At 34.0% G+C, this 20,022-nt stretch overlaps 2 protein-coding genes and 1 long non-coding RNA gene across 5 annotated transcripts; all 3 read right to left on the bottom strand.

The window, feature by feature from the left end:
- Positions 1 to 6,862: 6,862 nt before the first annotated feature.
- Positions 6,863 to 10,564, bottom strand: LOC104103810 (transcription factor bHLH113). Its single transcript, XM_009611746.4, has 5 exons — positions 9,960 to 10,564; positions 9,599 to 9,718; positions 9,409 to 9,474; positions 9,003 to 9,113; positions 6,863 to 7,579 (listed from the first exon to the last, which is right to left on the bottom strand). The coding sequence occupies exons 1-5, from the start codon at positions 10,251 to 10,253 to the stop codon at positions 7,397 to 7,399; spliced, it is 774 nt and encodes a 257-aa protein (XP_009610041.1). The 5' UTR covers positions 10,254 to 10,564; the 3' UTR covers positions 6,863 to 7,396.
- Positions 10,565 to 12,180: 1,616 nt separating this feature from the next.
- Positions 12,181 to 15,669, bottom strand: LOC104103808 (LYR motif-containing protein At3g19508). 3 transcript variants are annotated; one of them, XM_009611743.4, is made up of 3 exons: positions 15,388 to 15,669; positions 15,178 to 15,233; positions 12,181 to 12,453 (listed from the first exon to the last, which is right to left on the bottom strand). In XM_009611743.4, the coding sequence occupies exons 1-2, from the start codon at positions 15,658 to 15,660 to the stop codon at positions 15,180 to 15,182; spliced, it is 327 nt and encodes a 108-aa protein (XP_009610038.1). In that variant the 5' UTR covers positions 15,661 to 15,669; the 3' UTR covers positions 12,181 to 12,453; positions 15,178 to 15,179. The 3 variants fall into 3 exon arrangements, with proteins under 3 accessions (XP_009610038.1, XP_033513983.1, XP_070040504.1); XM_033658092.2 differs by having other exon boundaries at positions 12,181 to 12,430; XM_070184403.1 differs by lacking the exon at positions 12,181 to 12,453 and having other exon boundaries at positions 14,963 to 15,233; positions 15,388 to 15,663.
- A 1,563-nt stretch (positions 15,670 to 17,232) lies between these two features.
- On the bottom strand, positions 17,233 to 18,713 carry LOC104103807 (uncharacterized). The gene is made up of 2 exons (XR_011415530.1): positions 17,645 to 18,713; positions 17,233 to 17,561 (listed from the first exon to the last, which is right to left on the bottom strand). It is a non-coding gene; the product is annotated as an uncharacterized lncRNA (long non-coding RNA).
- Between the last annotated feature and the right edge of the window lie 1,309 nt (positions 18,714 to 20,022).

Here is a 20,022-nt window from a genome sequence, read left to right as displayed (position 1 = left end):
ATGTACTCAATCTCAGTTTTTACTTGCAAATTTTATCTTAGTCTCTGTTATTATTATTGATACATCATATCATTGTTGTTTGGGCTGATTTCATGATTAATGAGAGCCCGAGAGACTGGAGAGATTTATGACTGAGAGAGAGGCCGAGGGCTTGATTGTGAGACATTGATATCATAGCACGTAAGTTGTTCGTGCAGCACGTGAGTTGGCTGTGCGGATCCTTATATTATACTATAGCACGTGAGTTGGCCGTGCAGCACGTGAGTTGGCCGTGCGGATCCAGATATTTATATTATGGCACATGAGTTATCCATGCAGATTATAGCGCTTGGGCTGTAGGAGCCCCTCCGGAGTATGTACACCCCCAGTGAGAGCGGGTACCTATTGAGAGTGAGTGATGAGGGTTGGGAGCCCAGAGAGTGATGAGGGCTGGGAGCCCAGGGAGTGATGAGGGTTGGGAGCCCAGTGAGTGATTGGTGTCCTAAGAGGTTGTACTTGATTTTCATTTGTTGTTGCACTTAGTTGCTATCTGTCATTGTTGTGAAATCTCTGAAAGATTGTTGATATACGGATTACATGAACAGGAACTGTATAAAAATTGATTTGACATTAAATTGCCAGATTTGATAGCATGTCTATTATTTGCTAGAATTACTGGAAATGAACCATAACTATGTAGCTCGTTACTATCTTCAGTTCCTTATTTATTATTGTTACTTGCTGAGTTGGTTGTACTCATACTACACCCTGCACTTCATGTGCAGATCCAGGTGTTCCCAGACATAGTGGGTGTTGATCCTTTCGCGTGGTTGATTTTCAGGAGATTTTGAGTTAGATGTCGTGTTCCGCGGACCTTGTCTCTCCTTCTCTATCTCTTTGTTTACTGTATTTGGTCTCAGACTATTATAGACTATATTTCCAGACTTGTATTCATATTAGATGCTCATGTACTCAGTGACAACAGGTTTTGGGGAGTGTTTGTATTGTATTTAAATATTATATTTTCAACCTTAAAGAGAAGTTTTGGTTTATTGAGATTATCGGCTTGCCTAGTATCGAGATAGGCGTCATCACGACAGGTTGGGATTTTGGGTCGTGACACCACCCTTATCACACCGCATGACTTCTAGTAATTCACCATCTAGCCACGCGTATCAAGCCACCCTTATCTCACCGCATGCGTTTTAACACCCAGACTTATACCACCGCATGCGTATCAATAACACAATATATCACAATTTGCACCTCAAGTGCCCAAATATTTCAACTTGCCAAAATAAATCAACAACAATATTATTTTCACAATAAGGAGCTCACGGCTCAATTACAATGAATACAAAATCTCACAAAATATTCGGAAGTGAATAACTCAACAAAAAAATAATATTTCTCAAATTTAATACCTTGTCTGAATACCAAATTTATTTAATGTCAAATACTTCATATTAATGATATTTTATAATAACTTTCAAATAATGAGCACAGAACAAAAAAAATAAAGTTTCAACTAAACAGGTAAAGGAATTAGCAGGAAAATGTCACGCAAATTTAAAATATAAAAATAGATCAATGATGATGAATATAACCGGATAAAATAATTTAATTAATGTGTAACAGAGATCTACACAAATTTAATCCAGAATTTTCCACATTTAGCTTGTGTACACGCTCGTCACCTCGCATATACGACTTTCAACACATCACAATTATCATATCAATACCAATCCTAAGGAAAATTTCTCCACACAAGGTTAGACAAGTCACTTACCTTGAACCGTAAAATTCTTTTACTCTGCTATGCCTTTGCCTTGTGAATTAGCCTCTGAAAGCCTCGTATCTAGTCATAATAATTTCGATTTAGTCAATACAAATTATTGAAATTAATTTCATCCGGAAATACTAATTTTTCAATAAACATTTGAAATTTTACTCAAAAATTGTCCGTGGGGCCTACATCTCAGAACCCGACAAAAGTTACAAAATATGAACTCCCATTCAACCACGAGTCCAAGCATACCAAAATCACTAAATTCCGACATCAACTCGACCCTCAAATCTTCAATCTAAACTTAGGGATTTTCAAAAAATAAATTCCAACTTAATCCACCAATAAAATGTTAAAAACTACCATAGATTCGGGTACTTTAACCAAAATTGAATTAAGAACACTTACCCCGATATTTATTCTTGAAAATCTCCCGAAAATCGCCTCTCCCCGAGTTCCAAATCGTTAAAAATAGAAAATGGGATGATGTCCCATTTTCAGAACTTAAACTCTCTCCCCAGACATTCCTTCTTCGCGAACTCAACAGGTCTCTCGCGTTCGCGAAGTACATTTTTGTGCTGCCCAGATTTCCTCCTTCGCGAACGCGAGCCCGGTCTCGCGAACACGAACATCAAATTTTCCCCACGACGGCTTTCCCTTTCACGAACGTGTAGTCTTGCCCCTCGACCCTTCGCGAACGCGTGCCCCAGGCCACAAACGCGAAGCACAAAATGGCCAGTCCAAATTTTCTCTTCGCGAACGCGAGACTCCTCTCGCGAACGCGATGAAGGAAACCAAATACATGCATCAGAAAAACTCAGTAGCTGTTTAAGTCCAAAGTTCGATCCGTTAATCATCCGAAACTCACCCGAGGCCCCCGGCAAGTAATGGGTGTTCATAAAAACCCGAAAAACCGAACCAAATCGAAAACCAAACCAAACTGACTAAAAAAATCGATATTTTTTAGGTTTGGTTTGGTTTTGGTTTTGAATTTTAAAAAACCGATCAAATTTGGTTTGGTTTTGGTTTTAATAAAAAAAATAACCGAAAAAATGAATCAAACCAACTATAAAAGTAGCTATTTAAATTTATTATTACACCTATGTATATATATGTGTGTGTATATATATATATATATATATATATATATATATATATATATATATATATATGTGTGTGTGTGTGTGTGTGTGTGTGTGTGTGTGTGCATTTTTATATAAAGTTTATAAAATTGTATGGTACATATTAGTCATTTGTATTTTTAGTCTAGTTCTTTGCTATTATAATAATCTAATTCTTTGCCTTTAGATTCTAATTTGATTGGTAGTTTTCTTTTACTAAGTACAAGAATTTATTTTATGTTAAACATAATCGATTTTTAATTGAGTACTTAAATTATTCATTACCATTTGATTCAATTATCATCAATATATCTTGAAAATGATAGATTTCTTAAAGAGCAATTGATTTGATAGTGTTACGTTGAAAATGTAATCGCCGGAATATGCGTTTGGTAGTGTATGTCTCATATTTAAGAAAAAAATCGATAAATAATCGAAAAAATCTAAAAACCGACAAAAACCGAATCGATAAAAAACCGACTCAATTGGTTTGGTTTGGTTCTAATATTTGAAAAATCAACTTACTTGGTTTGGTTTCTTTTTAGGGAAAAATCAACCCAAACCAAACCCTGAACACCCTACCGGCAAGTCACAATACAGCTATAAAGTACATAATGAGCAGTAAATAGAGGAATGGGGATACAACTCTCAAAATGACCGGCCGGTTCGTTACATCCTTCCCCTCTTAAACAACCATTCGTCCTCGAACGGGTTTAGAATTATACCTGGAGTGGTAAAAAGATGAGGATAGCAGCTACGCATATCATGCCCGGCCTCTGTCACGACCCAATTTCACCTAAAGGTCATGATGGCGCCCAACACTACAGCTAGGCAAGCCAACTAATAAATTAAACGTATATCAATTATTTTTAGAATAATTTTCTAAGTAATTTTATTATTTTACTAGCAATATTAAAGAAATTAAAAAAGATACTGATTAACTTAAATCCAAGAAAATAATACGATTTTAAATTCTACCAATGTGTGTGCCAAGACCTGGATAAAAATGCAAGAAGAGGCACTGGTAGCTGCAGAACAGCTCAGAAGTTAGCTCACCCATACGCCTCTAGATAACGTGAATGTGCGATGATAGGTCCTCCACTAGTGCCTGACTCAAATCCTGCACAAAAAGTGCAGCAAGTGTAGTATGAGTACGTAAACAACGTGTACCCAGTAAGTATCAAGCCTAATCTCGAAGAGGTAGAGACGAGATAGTCGACTTTGACACTCACTAAGGGTCAACAATAATAAATAGAATTATTTAAATCAGCATGATTCACAGAGTTAATAATAATTTTATTCAATTAGCAGAAATAATAAAATTCCTTCATTTGCAATAATTTCCAATCTATTAATTAAATCCACAAACTGCAAATAAAATAGTCAGGTATCGTGTAATTATTATTATTATTAGGCACGATTTCTGCTAAGGTCGTACGGCCCATTCCAGAATGTCGTGTATATTGCCGAGGGACGTGCGGTGCGATACATAGATGCATGTATCCTACCGAGGCATTCGGCCCGCTCCACAAAAAAGGAGGACATTTTCTTATGTACCTCCGGAAGGAGAGTATATTTATTAAGATCAATTCGAGATGATGAACAATTTCTTTTAATAATTAATTAATTTAAACAGAAAATTAAATATATGCGATATTCATCTTTTACCATTCCTAACAATTCATAATATATATCAAATAATTTAATTAAATAAAGAATATAATTTACACAAGTAATTCATGCTTTGAGTCCTAAACTACCCGGACTTTAGCATTAATAGTAGCTACGCACGGACTCTCGTCACCTCGTGCATATGTATCCCCCGCAATTAGCAACAATTATTTAATTTAATTACCTATGTGGTAATTTTCCCCTCACAAGATTAGACAAGAGACTTACCTCGTCTTGCTCCAATTTAATCCACTAGTAGTCCTTTTCCTCGATTATCCAACTTTGATTGGCTCGAATCTAACCAAAATAATTCGATACAGTCACCAAAAATTATAGGAATCAATTTCATAAGAAATACTATATTTTTAAATAAAAATCCAAAATTAGCTCAAAAATCGCACGTGGGGCCCACGTCTCGGAATCCGATGAAACTTATAAAATCCGATAACCCATTCAATTACGAGTCCAACCATACTAGTTTCACTCAAATCCGACTCCGAATCGACACCGAAATATCAAAAATTCGTGTCTATGAGATTTCTAAAAAATTTTAAATTTTAATCTCAAAACATTAATTAAATGGTGAAAACAATGATATATTCGTGTATATTGATCAAATTCGAGTTAGAATCACTTACCCCAATGTCTTTTCCTTAAAAATCTATCAAAAATTGCCTCTACTCAAGCTCAAATTTGTTAAAATGGCGAATGGGACGAATGCCCTCATTTATAATTCTGCCCAGGCAGCCCTCGATCATGGCCTCGATCTTCGTCCTCGATCGTGGCTTCGATCATAGCCCTCGAGCCTGGGCCTTCGATCATGACCCTCGAGCCCGCCTCGATCGTGGCTTCGACCATGGCCCTCGATCATGACCTCGATCTTGGGTCTCGATCCTGGGCTTCGATCTTGGGCCTCGATCTTGGCCTCGATCACAACCCAAAATTTCCAACAGAAGAGAAAAATTGCAGCAGCTGTTTTAAGTCCAACTCTTGATCTGTTAACCATCCGAAACTCATATGAGGCCCTCGCGATCTCAACCAAATATACCAACAAGTCCTAAAATATCATACGAACTTATTTGAAACCTCAAATCACATAAAACGACGCTAAAACCAGGAATCATACTCCAATTCAAGTTTAATGAAACTTAAAATTTTCAACTTCTACATTCGATGTCGAAACCTATCAAATCAAGTCCGATTGACCTCAAATTTTGCACACAAGTCATAAATAACATAACGGAGCTATGAAAATTTTCAGAACTGGATTCCGACTCCGATATCAAAAAATCAACTCCCCGGTCAAACTTCCGAACTTAAATTCCTATTTTAGTCATTTCAAGCCTAATTTAATTACGGACTTCCAAATAAAATTCCGAACATACTTCTAAGTCCAAAATCACCATACGGAGCTGTTGGAATAATCAAAATTCTATTCCGATGTCATTTTCTAAAAATGTTGACCGAAATCAAACTTAGCATTTTAAGGCCAACTTAAGGAACCAAGTGTTCCAATTTCAACCCGAACACTTTCAAATCCCGAACCAACCATCCCCGCAAGTCATAAATTAATAAAAGCACATACAAGGAGTTTTATTTAGGGGAACGAGGTTCTAAAAGTCAAAATAACCGGTTGGGTCATCATAGTCTCCCAAGTCGCCTCCTTGACCGGATGATCCCTCCACTGTACTTTCACCGAAGCAATGCTCTACGATCTTAACTTTCTAACCTATCTGTCCAAAATGGCCACTGGTTCTAACAATAATACATAATTATCTAACTAATATGACCAAATTGATCATTTGTGTAAGTTCTAATGAAGTCTTTTTATTTTAAATTTACGTATTACGCTAATGTAATAGTATTTTTTGGCATTTTGATGATAGTTGTATTATTATACATACAATTTCTTTCATCCATTAAAATTTATTGTTCCTTCAAATAAATAAATATTTAAACCATCACATGTCATTATTAACGTATAACGCACGTTCACGGATACTAGTTTCTTAATACATGATAGTATATATGTTGATAGAAATTTTTGAATCTCTATTTGAATTACGCCAATGCCAAGAGTGAAAGCTTCAAATTTTCAATTTTATGACATCGTAGCTATGATTTATATTAACTCGAAGAACAATAATTGGCAACTACTACAATATCAATGATTTATATTACCCTTAAATTTAAGGAGTAGTTATCACTTTTCAGTTGTAATATTAAAGGTTCGAATGCTATAAACTAAAAAGGAAAAGAGATACACTAAACACTTACCCTATCTAGTCTAGTCTAGACATAGAAATAGCTTTCTGTAAGCAGTTTATTATTACTAAACACAGCAGATGTAACTAGCAGATGTACCTAGCTACAGTTAGTTGATATAAAAAAATTCACTTCCGACCCCCAAAAAAAGAAAAGGAAAAAGAGACGAAGAAAACACAGTCCAAAAAACTCCTTGTTCGATCTGATAAGAGTAATACTACACTTTTCCATTTCCCTAAAAGGTCTACAATTTCCAACACCCAGCTGTGTTTCCAACCACCAAGTTTTGTTGCATTTTACACTTCAATTTTCTGCAAACCGATAAAACTGGTAGTACCATAAAAGGATTCAGTCTGCCCCTCTCTCCTTTTACACTCCTTTCAGCGTTTGAAAAACCTGGTAGCTGCCCTTCTTACAACTATGATTTTCACTATACTACAGTAGTAGTTGTTATCATGTCCTTTTTATATCTAAAAATGGGTTTTCCTTAGCTAGCTGCAAATATATATAGTACTGTCATATCAAGCCACCAAAACAAGAAAAAGGAGAGAGCCAAAAAGAGGGATGGGATTGTTCATTGGTTAGAGTTGAGACGAGTAATATTGTTCATCATGGCGGCAGGTGACCAAAAATCAGCACCATTGAGAGTAGTATCAGCTACATGTAGAGTTAGCTCTATTGGGACAAGACATAGTCCTTTGCTCCTGAGCATCGTCTCCTTTCTTGATCCTTCCATTTCCCCGGTTTCTCCGCCCTCCTGTCACATTCCCCCATAAACTCATTAGAATTTAACTTAATATTTACGTACATTTTTTAACCTGTTGTATCGATAAAACAGGAATCGCACATGTAATATCCACAAAAAGTGAGATTAGTAAAGCGAGCTTTTACGGTGAAACAGTTTATCCATCTCAATGTATCTAAAAGATAATTATAAGTAATTAACCATCTATCAAAAATGAGATTAATAGTGTGAAAAGTAAGACAGGTTATATGTTATAACCGGGATAAAATATACTGAGATGAATTTAAAAATTTTAGAACATGAGTGCATCACAGAAGAAAATGGGAAAAAAGTATAAAGTGAAATTGATCCCTTGTCTATGTAAGTACGTAATTAAGTAACGAATCAAGTGTACCGTTCAACATTTAAGGAGCAAATGTCACTACATAATGTTGGACCAAATCTATAAAATACACCCATAAAATACCTAACTCATTAGGATTTAACTTACACTTATACCTAAAAAATGGGATGAGCACACGTAACTTCCACAATAAAGGGAGATTTTAACACCAACTTACACAATAAAAGAGTTTTTTTTTATCAATTTATCTAAAAGATAATTATAATTAAGTAGTTAACCGTCTATCACAAGTGAGACTAATAGTTTGAAAGTAAGACATGTTATATGTTATAACAAGGTTAAAATATACTCCATATATATAAGTCAAGTCCAATGCATATTAAGACGCATCATGATCAACCATCTACATATTACGAGTATAACCCTTCATTTTAATAGCAATTAAATCTAGAAGAAGTTAACGCCCTCATTGTCATTTACTTTTACTATCAATATAGATAACACAATTTCTTTATTAGTCTATTTCAAAAAAAACGACACATTTCTGTATGTAGAAACAATTTAACTTTGAACTTTTTATTTTATTCACTTTATCCTTATTGAGAAGTTTTTATAATCGCACAAATGTCATGGCACCACAAAGCTACAAAGCTTTTAACTTGAACTTTTAAGATCACAAGTTTCAAAAGTTTTTTTTTTTTTAAACTCCGTGCCGAATCAAAAGTTATTATAGATTTTTCAGAAATATATAATCATTCCTTGGAACATAAAATTAAGACAGCATCCTAATGATTCTACCTCCACATTGGATAAGATGCTACTGTTAAGGAAAAAAAATGCTCTGCTGCAAACTGCTAAGAGTTTAGCAGCAGTAGATTTTACCTAAACACACCTAGCTTGTTACTTGTTAGTAATTCTTAGTTTTCTTCTACCTTTTTGTCAATATTTACTTTGAGCAAGGTGTTAAGGTAAGGACAGGGGAGGCCCATATATAGGGACAAAGTTGTTGTACGTACTAAATAGGAGTAAAAAGAGAGCATTTTTTAGTGATAAAGCTTTAGGAGAAAAATTGGCCAAAATGAAAGTACTTACACGTAACGAAGGAGACAGGCGCTGCAAATAAGGAGAACACAAGACCTGAACCTGATCGTGCAAAAACCTGATATATCCCATCGCTTCATGTAGCACTGATGCTGTGTCTGTCTGTAGTTAATCAATATCCATATTAATGTCACATTAATTTCCATATACTCCTATCTAATATTATGAAATTAATACAGTGCAAAATAGTAAATATTTAAGCTATCAGATCATATATCAACGACAAATTAGTAAGGCGAAAAATAAGTCAGTTAACATATGTTAAAACACACTCAATTTACTTAGTACAACACGTTTAAATACACTAAATGAATGTATATGAATTTTTTCAATTTATTAAAAAAAAATCCAAATTCCAAGAATTGACTACAATTAGGAAGATTGAAGAAAACTGAACCTTGCCAAAGGGAGATACAAGCTGTTGTAAAGCTGTGATTCTTTCACCAAGCTTCTCTTTCTTAACCTACATTATTATTGTTCAGAACCTCATACGTTGACCCAAAAACAAAAAGTAGAAAGAAGAGAATGCTTCTTCACTTATCATGCAAATGATCATTTGTTTGTTTTTGTTTTTCATTTTTTCTGACCTTTGCATGGCCTGTCACATTTGAATTTTCTGCCTTTGTCCTCTTGCAATTTCTCTGATTTCCAGCAGGAACTGCTTTTGTTTTTTCAACCGATTCTTTCTCTACTCCATTTCGCTTTTTCTGCAAAAAGGACAAAAAGATACAGAAACCCAAAAACCAAATCAACACAGAAAATTGCAAGAAAGAAAAAAATTACTCTTCTTCCAATTTATGCGGCACCGTTATGCGCACAGCGTTTAAAAAATAAAGATTTTAAAAATTACATTCTAAAACAAGCCTTAAACATTTGTGTGATTATAAATTATCTCCTTAAAGATAAAATAAGAATTTCAGAATAAGCAAAATTAGTATTTCTACATACATCGGACTTCTTGTTCTTGCTATTGCTACTTGAACAAGCTGAGGGTGAATCTCCAATACTGCATGTGACTCCAGATTTCTGGATTTTTGCTGGTGAATTTATAGAACAACTTTCAACAAAAGGATTATCAGCACACATTTTGGTGTAATCACCAAAACAGAGCATTTTTGGTGAAGATGAAGTGAAGTTAAAACACCCTCCTAGTGTATTATCATCATCGGCGGCAAATAGTAATTCTGAATAGCTATCTCCGTTTAGTGTCTCTTCTTTATACCCTTCTTGATCATCCGCCATTGTTAATTAGAGCAAGTAGTTGTGGATTTTCTTGCTTTATATTTTTTGACTCATGGAAAAAGGAGTTTGTGGGTTTGTTTATGGGAGTAAACGATGGAAGCTTCTTTTAAAGTTAAACATGGGCAGGGACAAAGATATACAAGCACTGTGTTCTTCTCTTCTTACTAGGACTATTTGGCTTCTTATATGGGACCGTTTTCCCCCACTCCATTTTTACATTTTCTAAAATAATTAAATACTAGAACTATAAACTTAAAAGAATTTAACATCTATTGAACTGATAGAATAACAAATTTTTACATTCTTAGATTATGTAAAAGATAATTAAAAATAACTACGATTCATGATAAATGAAGAGATTTTATTTACAGATAATGACATGATAAACAATGGATGTACTCCCACTTTACTATTGACTTTGCACACCCCTTAAGAAATAATAAATGAAGTGCATAATTTATCATGATACCCATGCATATTTTTAATGATTTTGAAAAAATGATTTGAAATGAATAATTAATGTTGTGGGCATAACAGAAAAAAAGAAATTATCTTTCTCTTGATATATATTAAACGTGACAAGTAAAAATAAAAATCTATTTTTAAAATAGTGGACAAATAAAAGTGAACGGAGAAAATATAAAACTTCAACTCAAAATAAAACAAATAATATATTTATAGCATGTTAAATTATACTAATATTGTAAAATTTCTTTGTGTGATCTACTGTAAGTAAGTTTAATTCAAATAGTATAAAATAATGACGGGGAACTAAGGAGTCCCACGTAGTACAAAGTGAGTAATAATAGCTTGTAGTAGTAATTATATGAGTTTTCAAAACAAGAACGTGTCTGTCGTATTTGGTCTCTAAATTTGTGTAAAGAATTAAAAGAGAAGGGAGAAGGGGTGGGGCGTTACGGCCGTTGCAAAATCTAAGGGGACTTCGGTAGTATCGTCTTTACTCCTGTTCAGTCTCAGTCAAACTTCCGAAGACCGAACTCCCAACCATTACCCAAGAAAACCGTGCTATGCCTTTGGTTCCTCTATATATAAGTCCACACTCCAAAGTTTTGTTTGGGGAATAGAACAAAACACAGTTTTGTTTGATCACCAATAGTCGATCTTTGCACTCATCAATAATCACTACTCAAGGGTCGTCTGGTTTGGAACAAGATTATCCCACAATTATAGTTCAGAGATTATAATATGGAATATCAATTTTATATCAATATTAGCTCATATATCACGATGAACAATAACAACAACAAACCGAATATAACCTCACAAGTAGATCCTGGGAAGCTAATATCAAAATCAAATATGAAATATAATCCTAAATTTTATATTAAAATCAATACCCTTATCGTAGTAATCAAACGACCTCTTAGTGTTACAGGTAGCATACTAGGGTATGTTGTACTTGTAGGTTGAAGTCAGTTCTTATAAAAATACAAAGAATCATTGATTAGACAAATTTGTTACTATATTTTATACACACTAGATACACTAGATTGAATCTAATATATGAATTGTATGATCAATTTTGATTTTTTTTTTGTCGGTTCATTTTGTTTTTTTCCAATTCTTTTTGTTTTTTAAATTTCATCAAACACTTGACTGACATGTCCAAGAACCAACTTGAATTCTTATAATCTATTTGTGTAAGATTCTAGAGAGTGTTTATGAATTTGGTTCATATTCTTTTCATGACATTATTAAATCTTTTATTCAATTGAGACTACACTCTGATAAAGATTAAAAAAATGAAAAATATTAAAATCGTTTTTAATTAGGTTCAGTACGGTAATTTTTGCACAAGGAATAAGATTTTCACAAAAACGAGGCAAATCTTAGTCCATGGTTGACAAGTGCAAGAAAGGCTTCAATGTAGTGAGAAAACGTACGAATTACGGAGCCTGCAGACATATACCACAAAGCAAAGGACTTAATATAATATAATACTCCGGAGGGAGTATAAAACAAGACTTAAAAATTGGACTATGAATACTTCAGGAGACTTAAAATGTAAAATAGTCATTTATTGTGGACCGGATAAAACAAGACAGAGAAAACCAAAGCCAGACATCTTAGCTTCTTTGGACTATGATTTTTGCGACCACGACACCACGGTCGTCTTTGGTCAATCTTCTCCCGTCTCTCTTATTTCGATTCAGCTTCTGCTGGTCCAAAACCCAAGTAACTGATCCATTAGTATGTGTAAATAAATTATTAGTAACTGATAGTCATGCTTTAAACGCGGCAATAGATTCGCATACAACTAAAGGCCATCCAACAACATTAAGTATCCAAAATATATCAATCAAGAAATACCTTCTCTCTGATCTTAATACATGTCCTTCGATCTTAATTGTTAGACGTTCCTATTGAAGCTGTTTGAGCTATAGAACAGTTCATTTCATTTTGAATCAAAAATCATAATAATATTTGAAGCAAAAATCGCATTGGACGTGACAAAACGATTGAATGAGAATTCTAGTAATCTTTATACCCAAAAACACACGTGCTGAGACATATTTTAACTATATTTAGCATGATTTCCAACCACTCTGCAGTGATTGATTCCTCTGATTGTTAGCCCTCTTACAATCACGGAGTTTGTTTCGGTCGCTCTAACAGTGAAGAAACTTAGATCTTGATAAGCAAGTTGCTATTGCAAGGACTAATTAATACATATACAGCCATATGGACGACCTTCCGTTCTACAAATCACTAAAAACCTCTCCATCATATTGGTCGACTGCTGAACAAACACTAATGATAGAGATCAGAGACACAAAATCACAAAACTTTCGTAATCGAACCAGTAGCTTGTGTTGTAAGCCACAGTATATCAGCTAGAAATGCTTTTCCATTTCCTATGTTATTCACACCTCATTTATTCCTTCATTAAAGAACATGACATCTTTAACAAAACATATCTTCTTATGAGGGTCTTGCGTTGGGGGGGGGGGGGGGGGGCAAAAATTATTGAAGGTCCTCCAAATCTTAAGTTGTTGACAGGATATAACAGGAGAGTACAAAACAAATGGGATCATCGTTGAAGTAGAAATCCAGGTGCCTAGAATTGAAAAGGACATGGATTGAGCCTAATAAACCAATTTCATTGTTGCACATTGACAAGTGAACTTTGAAGTAGTATGCACAATTTTAATCAGCATAATTGATTAGTGACTTATGAAAAACTAGCAAATAAAAGTATGTTCCTTCCCCAGTTACAACTACCATCCCCAACCAACCTTAATTATGACAAATGCTGCAGAATTTTCTGCAGGAACAGGACCAACACAGTACACAAACTAGTTTGATTTTCAAAAAAGCATCTATTAAGAAGTGAGAAAAGAAAAAAAATGAGGACATTTCCTTCCTGTAAAAGCACATTGGCCTTGGACTGGATGTGCCTAATATAGAGGGTGTTTGGCTAAGCTTATAAGCTGGTTTAACTGGCTTATAAGCGTAAACATCCAAAATGCTTATAAGCACCGAAATCAGTCAAAAGCCATAAGTCAATTTATGACTTTTCAGCTTATAAGCATTTTTGGATGAGCAAGATTTTTACTATTTCATGAACCTGAAGATAATTAGGGCACGTTGTTTGAGATGTCATTCAGAAGAAACTACAGTTTCAAAGATTAATTCAACCAGCTAATGAATAGCTCTCAAAAGTAAAACTTAATGTGATATTGATCTGCCACTTTACACCTCTGTAGTGCTACAGACAACCAGACCTAGGTATGATAAGATATGTTGAAAATCTGCAGTTTGAAGTTATATTACCAAAGAATTCCAATAAAACAAGAACTCACAAACTTAAGCCCTAAATAAAGCAAAATAATTTTGGCATTTCATTGTCCAACATAGAACTTATACCAATACTAATAGAAGCTTCAACTTTGTTGTTAGATACCACAACGCAACCCACAAAGGGCAACAGAGAAACTCGGGGAGAGCAAAGAACAAATCCATAGTTATTTCTAGTATACATAAAAACAAGCATAAAATGGTGATCCGTAATATGGAACTAAGATGGAAACTTATGATCCTACACGCATTCTCCTCTAGTGAGATCCATGCAAAAACTTTGTTGTGACTTGTGAGAACCACCTCCAAACCCAAAGAAATTCATGATTCAGCACTGCCCCAAAAATACTCATTAACACCAAACTTAAGGTGATTAATTATTTCTAGAGTCAGCTTCACATTTTATTACTCAATCTCTTACTGAGCTAACTTTTAAGTATTACTAACTGGACTCAAACTGACTAGACAACTGAATTATCTCCACCAATATGTCACCGTAGCGAACCTCTTATGCTACCCCACATCACCATACTTCTATAATAGTTTAGTTCAACACCATAGAAGCAATAGGCTGCCAGACTCTAAGCGACACTCCATGAAAACTGGACACTATTGACTATACACTGGTCATGATGTATAGTTTGTAATGTGAAAGTGACAATAATAAGGTATCTAACTATCACAACAACCTGACTACATGCACCTTAATATAAGTAAATGTGTTGGGTTTCTAAAATTCCACATACGTACAAAAGAAGAAATGAGTCTTCAAGTGTTTGTCCACTCATTTCCTATCAAAATACTTGTCGATCACATGTGAAACTTTGACTTGACCTTATTTATATCATAGATGGATCTTGGACTTGGGACCTTGTAAAACTAAAAGAGAATTTACTTAAATTTAAATTTATTTCTCAGTGAATTTTACTTTAAACAGTTACAATTAGCAAAGATCATCAATTCTCAAAAGTTATTATATGAAGCATCAGAAACTGTATATCAAGTGTCTAATGCAGAATATCCAATTTAAAGTACAAGGAAGAAAGAAAGAAAAGAACAAAGCTCTTTGGGAAATAGTAACAAACAGTTGGCAGACAAGACGAACCATCAAACCGAGCATATATTCTTCAGGCGATCCGCTGCAGATTGGTCCACAGAATACTGCAAAACAAAAAGAAATTGCAAGTGGGTCTATCGATAAATACTCAATCCAATTAAACCAAATGCTAAATAAATGTAAAAGGGGCACTAACGACTTCTACAATAGCTATAATACATGTCACGTTGTCACTGTATTTTAGTGTTTAGTGTTTACCTTATTAAGGACCCAGAGGGAGTGGTTGTAAGTTCGTTGAAGGAGTTCCTGAAGAGCATTAGGATCATTTGAGTCGATTTCTCTGTAATTGACGAAATTTTCTCGAACGTATTTTGCGTAGTAAGGCCTGGTGTCCTTTGGGAGTAGCCTCACTAGCCTCAGCACTTCGCGGTAGGCACCTATTGCTTTCTTCATTTCTTGGAGAATCATTATCACTAATCGCAATTTGCAAATGTTGACTGATATAACGCAATAAGTCCTGTGAAGGAACATATGGATCGGGTCCGGATTTTAATAGTTGAACCATCGGGTTGGGGATGCAATCTTGTTTTAATTTTATTTCTTTTTAATGTAGCATTTTTTTTTTAGGTAATTGATGTAGCATTACTTACTGGTTATATTGGCATAACTACTGCAATTTGCAATCAACATTGTAATTAGGGTTGTTCCCTTGATATCTGTTTTGAAAGTTGTTTAACTTAAAAATCTGATTATTAAATTAATCAATTAAATTTATAGAACAATGCCATAAGCAATCATATTATAGTCCGTTTGGACAAGCCGATTATAAATAGTTGATGAGCTTGAAGTGCTGGAAAGTATTTTTAAGTGCCGGTTAAATAAAATTTTACGTGTTTTGATGGAAGTGCTGAAATTGATAATAAACAGTTGATATGTTTGGTAAAAATGCTGATAAGCCGTTCTTTTATTAAAATAACTAAAATATCCTTAAAACTTATAAAAGATTATAAATAAAAAAGTTTTTTAGTAAAGAAAAGGGCGAACAACAAATATGGAATGAAAAGAAAGTTAGAAAATTTATTTTAAAAAAAATATTTTGTGATTACATAATATTATTAAGGATAAACTAGTAAAAATCTTGATCAAACTAAAAATGCTTATAAGCTGAAATGTCATAAGTTGGGGGTAATCAACCGATGATTTGTGACTGATTTTAGCTTATAAGCACTTTAAATATTTACCAAATGCGTAAATAAGCCCAAAAATACTTATAAATCAAGTTGACCAACTTATAAGCTTAGCCAAACATCCTCTTAATCAAATAGAATGAATCTTTGCTTGAGTAAAATAAGAGGATGATATTAATAAGACAGATAAAAGCAGCAAAATAACGACAAAGAGAAAGTGAGAGATTCTTATAGTGCAGTACCCGTCACCGCCAAGAGCAGTTGAATAACATTTATAATTGAAAGAAAAATACAGTAATGCAGTTTTAAAATCTGCAGTTTTAAAAAATAATATATGAACGAAAATTTATTTTTAAAATTTTAATAGTTAAGAAATGAATTTTTACTCTTTATTCAATTTATCTTCTCTATATTCTTTGACCATAAACCATAATAGTGATTTAATTATATTTTCAAAGTTGATTGCTTTTTTTACAATCTTCAAGACGTGCTTTTTCTATTTTTTAATACACATGGAAGCGTATACTTTGCTCCTTTGCAAGAACTTCATCGGGCTAATTTGAAGGTTTAAATTACAAGACCAAATCTTCTTTTTTCAATAAAAATAAAATTGAATAATTTATTAAGGTAATATATTTGAATGAACATTAACTATTGACATTGGTACCTCTTTTTTGGATAAGGACATTGGTACCTTACCGTGGTATTTGTCGTATTTTGATGATATTCTACATCATGCCACAAGATACTATTAAATAACTAAAATTTTAAAACAAAAGATCTACAAAAGAAATATTATATACGTGATATTTACAATTCAACACAAGAAATAGTTCTTGTATGTGATATAGTAATATTTATGATATAATAAGGTAATAAATAAATAAAAATTCAACCCAAGGAAAGAGAGAAAATATAACTTTTAAAAAAATTAATGAAAATTGAGAAAATATCACTTTTACAATATTTAATCAAAAGTGGACATGCGTTAGTCGTCATGATATATTAAGTACTATTTTATCGCACGAGGCAAAGCAATAAAAATATTTTTAAAAATGGGTATGATGGCAAACATATTAAGCAAGACCATTCTCATGATAATTGACAAATGTATCTCTCAATGACGGCTTTCAACTCCGGATTGTTCACCATGTTAAGAGACTTTTGCTTGTCTCAACAGATTTAGAGGAACTATTTTGCTCTACACCGGCTACATAGTTCTGTAATCCAAACTCTTCAGCTATTCTGTTATAAAAACCAATTTAGTGACTCATGAAAAAATTAACTCAGGAGCTAAAAATTTACGAAGAACAGTAAGATTCTTTAACCTTGAGTAGGCATTCCCCAGAGCAGTCGTCATGGCAGCAGTTTGTCACCCTCTTAAGGAATTGTAGGCTCGCTATCGATAGTAGAAGCTAATAAAAGTATATCAAGATATTAAAATCTTACCTATAAGTATATAGGCCGAAGAAAAAAGCTAAAATTTGTAAAAGATTGAAAGCACCTATAGAAATATTATAGAATGAACAGAGTGCAGAACTCCTTTCAAGTCTGTAAAAGTTTCCTTTCTTTTTCAGTGATTATGTTATATCTCCTACTATGAACAGTATTGTCATTGTGTTATATTTCCATCCACACTGTCATTGTATATTGTACAGTCATCACAGTTTATAGTCTTAGCTAATTCCCACAAGTAGCTCAAACGATGATCATCCAAAAAGCTAAAAAAAACAGTTCCCCATAGAAAAACTTCTTAATAATATACTGAAGGAACTGCCAAGAATAATAGAAGGGCACAAAGACTTAAGACTACAGTTTTGTGAAAGTTCTTCTGAAGAATACAAGTAATTTTGCCTTTACTGGTCCCCTCTTTCTTTCCAAGATAATAGACCTGTTAGTTAAATACTTATTCTTTCCAAACATAGCAAAATGATAATCAACAACTAAATATACCTATAAGCTTTCCCATTTCTCTTTTGTATTCATTCTATTGAAATGTTTTCATCAAACAAAATATTTAGAAGAGTAGGTACGTATCTTTAATAAAAGAGATGTAAGCAGGTAAAGTATCAGAAAGCTTATTGATGGAGAAGCCAATTGTGTTGCAAGACCTATTCTCTAGTTTACTTTTTTCCTCTTTGTCGTGCTTTTTTAATTGGTTTAAGTTCTTAAAGTGATCTTTAATGTAGTACTAATGCAGTCAATAATAAAATTTTCAAACAATTGTTGATCGACCAGTGACTAACATCTTAGAAGAATCTGATTTTTCGGATGCAACTCAAGACAAGGACGACACTAACTATCATCAACTTCCCTTTCCAGACACAAAAGAATCTAGTAGATAGTTATAACAAATAAGGTAAACCAATTTTTATCCTAATCTTACACTTATGAAATGAAAATTTCACGTTATTACTGAATATAATTCTTACATAAAAAATCAGAATGCTTCCACGCTTCAATCACGAGAAAGCGTTCATTATCTGGAGTTTTATCCGGCAGATCAGGAACATCTTCCTTGATGAACTTCTGTAGACATAACGTAGTCAAGTAGAAGAACATCTTCTGCTGCCAGCGCTTGAAATCAATCCCGGAAAATTTTCCGGGTTTTTCTGCCGGTGCCAACGCCGGTGTTCGGCTTGTCGTTGCGTTGGCAGTTGCCATCGGAACAGCTTGGTTCTCGTTTTCAGTCATCATCTTTTCTGTAAAAGAATGACACAAACAAACGTTTAATACACGTTTTCAAACTGGAGTAAAAATCACGTAGATTTTAATATCCAACAAAACGCCACGAAGGCTTAACTCTCCAAAACGGGAGTACACAAACCACAAAGGTTTTAGTTTGCAGAATAATAAGAATAACACAAGTACAGAAATAAATATTAAATTCCTTAAGATTGTTATTCCCGTCAATATTCCTGTATTTGTAAATATTAATTCTGCAAAATATAAGTTAACGTAATGAAACAATAATAATAAATTCGAGCCCACTGAATTCACAGTGTTTCCTTAAGGAATTTAATCCCCTCCTAGTACCCAAGGTAATGGATTATTTCCTCCCAGGATAGAACGAATAACACACTGGTGTAGCGGTACTTCAAACCCCAGTGTTTCGGCGAACACAAAGTTCGGTAGCAAATCACACTTACAGTTGCTTTGTTTGAAGTTAAAAACAATGCAGAACGAAGGAGTATATACTCAGAAAAACGTATGGAAGTTCTGAGAGGAAGGAGTGCAATGTATAGCCAATTTGTTGAGCGAATTGTATGTTGAGTTGAGTATTTCTTCAACATTTGCTGCTCATATATATAGCAGCCAAGAAGGAGTGCAAGACCAAACGTCCACCCTTCATGGTGGATCAAGCATTACATATTTGTGGAGCAAGCACTTCATGTCAATCGATCATTTGACCAAATCCAAATCCAAATCCGAAGCCGAAGCCGAAGCCGAAGCCGAAGCCGTAGCCGAAGCCGAGCCGAGCGAGCGACGACGACGACGGCGCGAGGCTTGCTTTCTTCTTAACTCTTTAAGAGCTACAAGAAGAGCAATTATATATATACCCACCAAAAATGTCTTCCACTTCCAATATGGGACAATGTCTCATTGTTAAGAGGGGGAAACTTAAAATTTTACTCAAAATTTCATTTTCCCTCCATTTCCCATTCACCCTCATTTTAAGAATATTACATCTTAAAATAAAACCTCA

Source organism: Nicotiana tomentosiformis, chromosome 1 (genome assembly GCF_000390325.3).
Source record: "Nicotiana tomentosiformis chromosome 1, ASM39032v3, whole genome shotgun sequence".
NCBI lineage: Eukaryota > Viridiplantae > Streptophyta > Magnoliopsida > Solanales > Solanaceae > Nicotiana > Nicotiana tomentosiformis.
Note: the sequence above shows the minus strand (reverse complement) of the source record. Positions and strands in the feature narration are given on the sequence as shown.

Bases quoted from the DNA above. Each gene is read 5' to 3' on its own strand.
- LOC104103808 (XM_009611743.4), bottom strand. From the start codon at position 15,660: ATGTTCCTTCACAGGACTTATTGCGTTATATCAGTCAACATTTGCAAA. The intron at 15,234-15,387 runs GTAAACACTAAA...TTTGTTTTGCAG, and splicing joins CCCTCTGGGTCCTTAATAAG to TATTCTGTGGACCAATCTGC.
- LOC104103810 (XM_009611746.4), bottom strand. From the start codon at position 10,253: ATGGCGGATGATCAAGAAGGGTATAAAGAAGAGACACTAAACGGAGAT. The intron at 9,719-9,959 runs GTATGTAGAAAT...TCCTTTTTGCAG, and splicing joins GCAAGAACAAGAAGTCCGAT to AAAAAGCGAAATGGAGTAGA. The intron at 9,114-9,408 runs GTTCAGTTTTCT...GATTAACTACAG, and splicing joins TTGTATCTCCCTTTGGCAAG to ACAGACACAGCATCAGTGCT.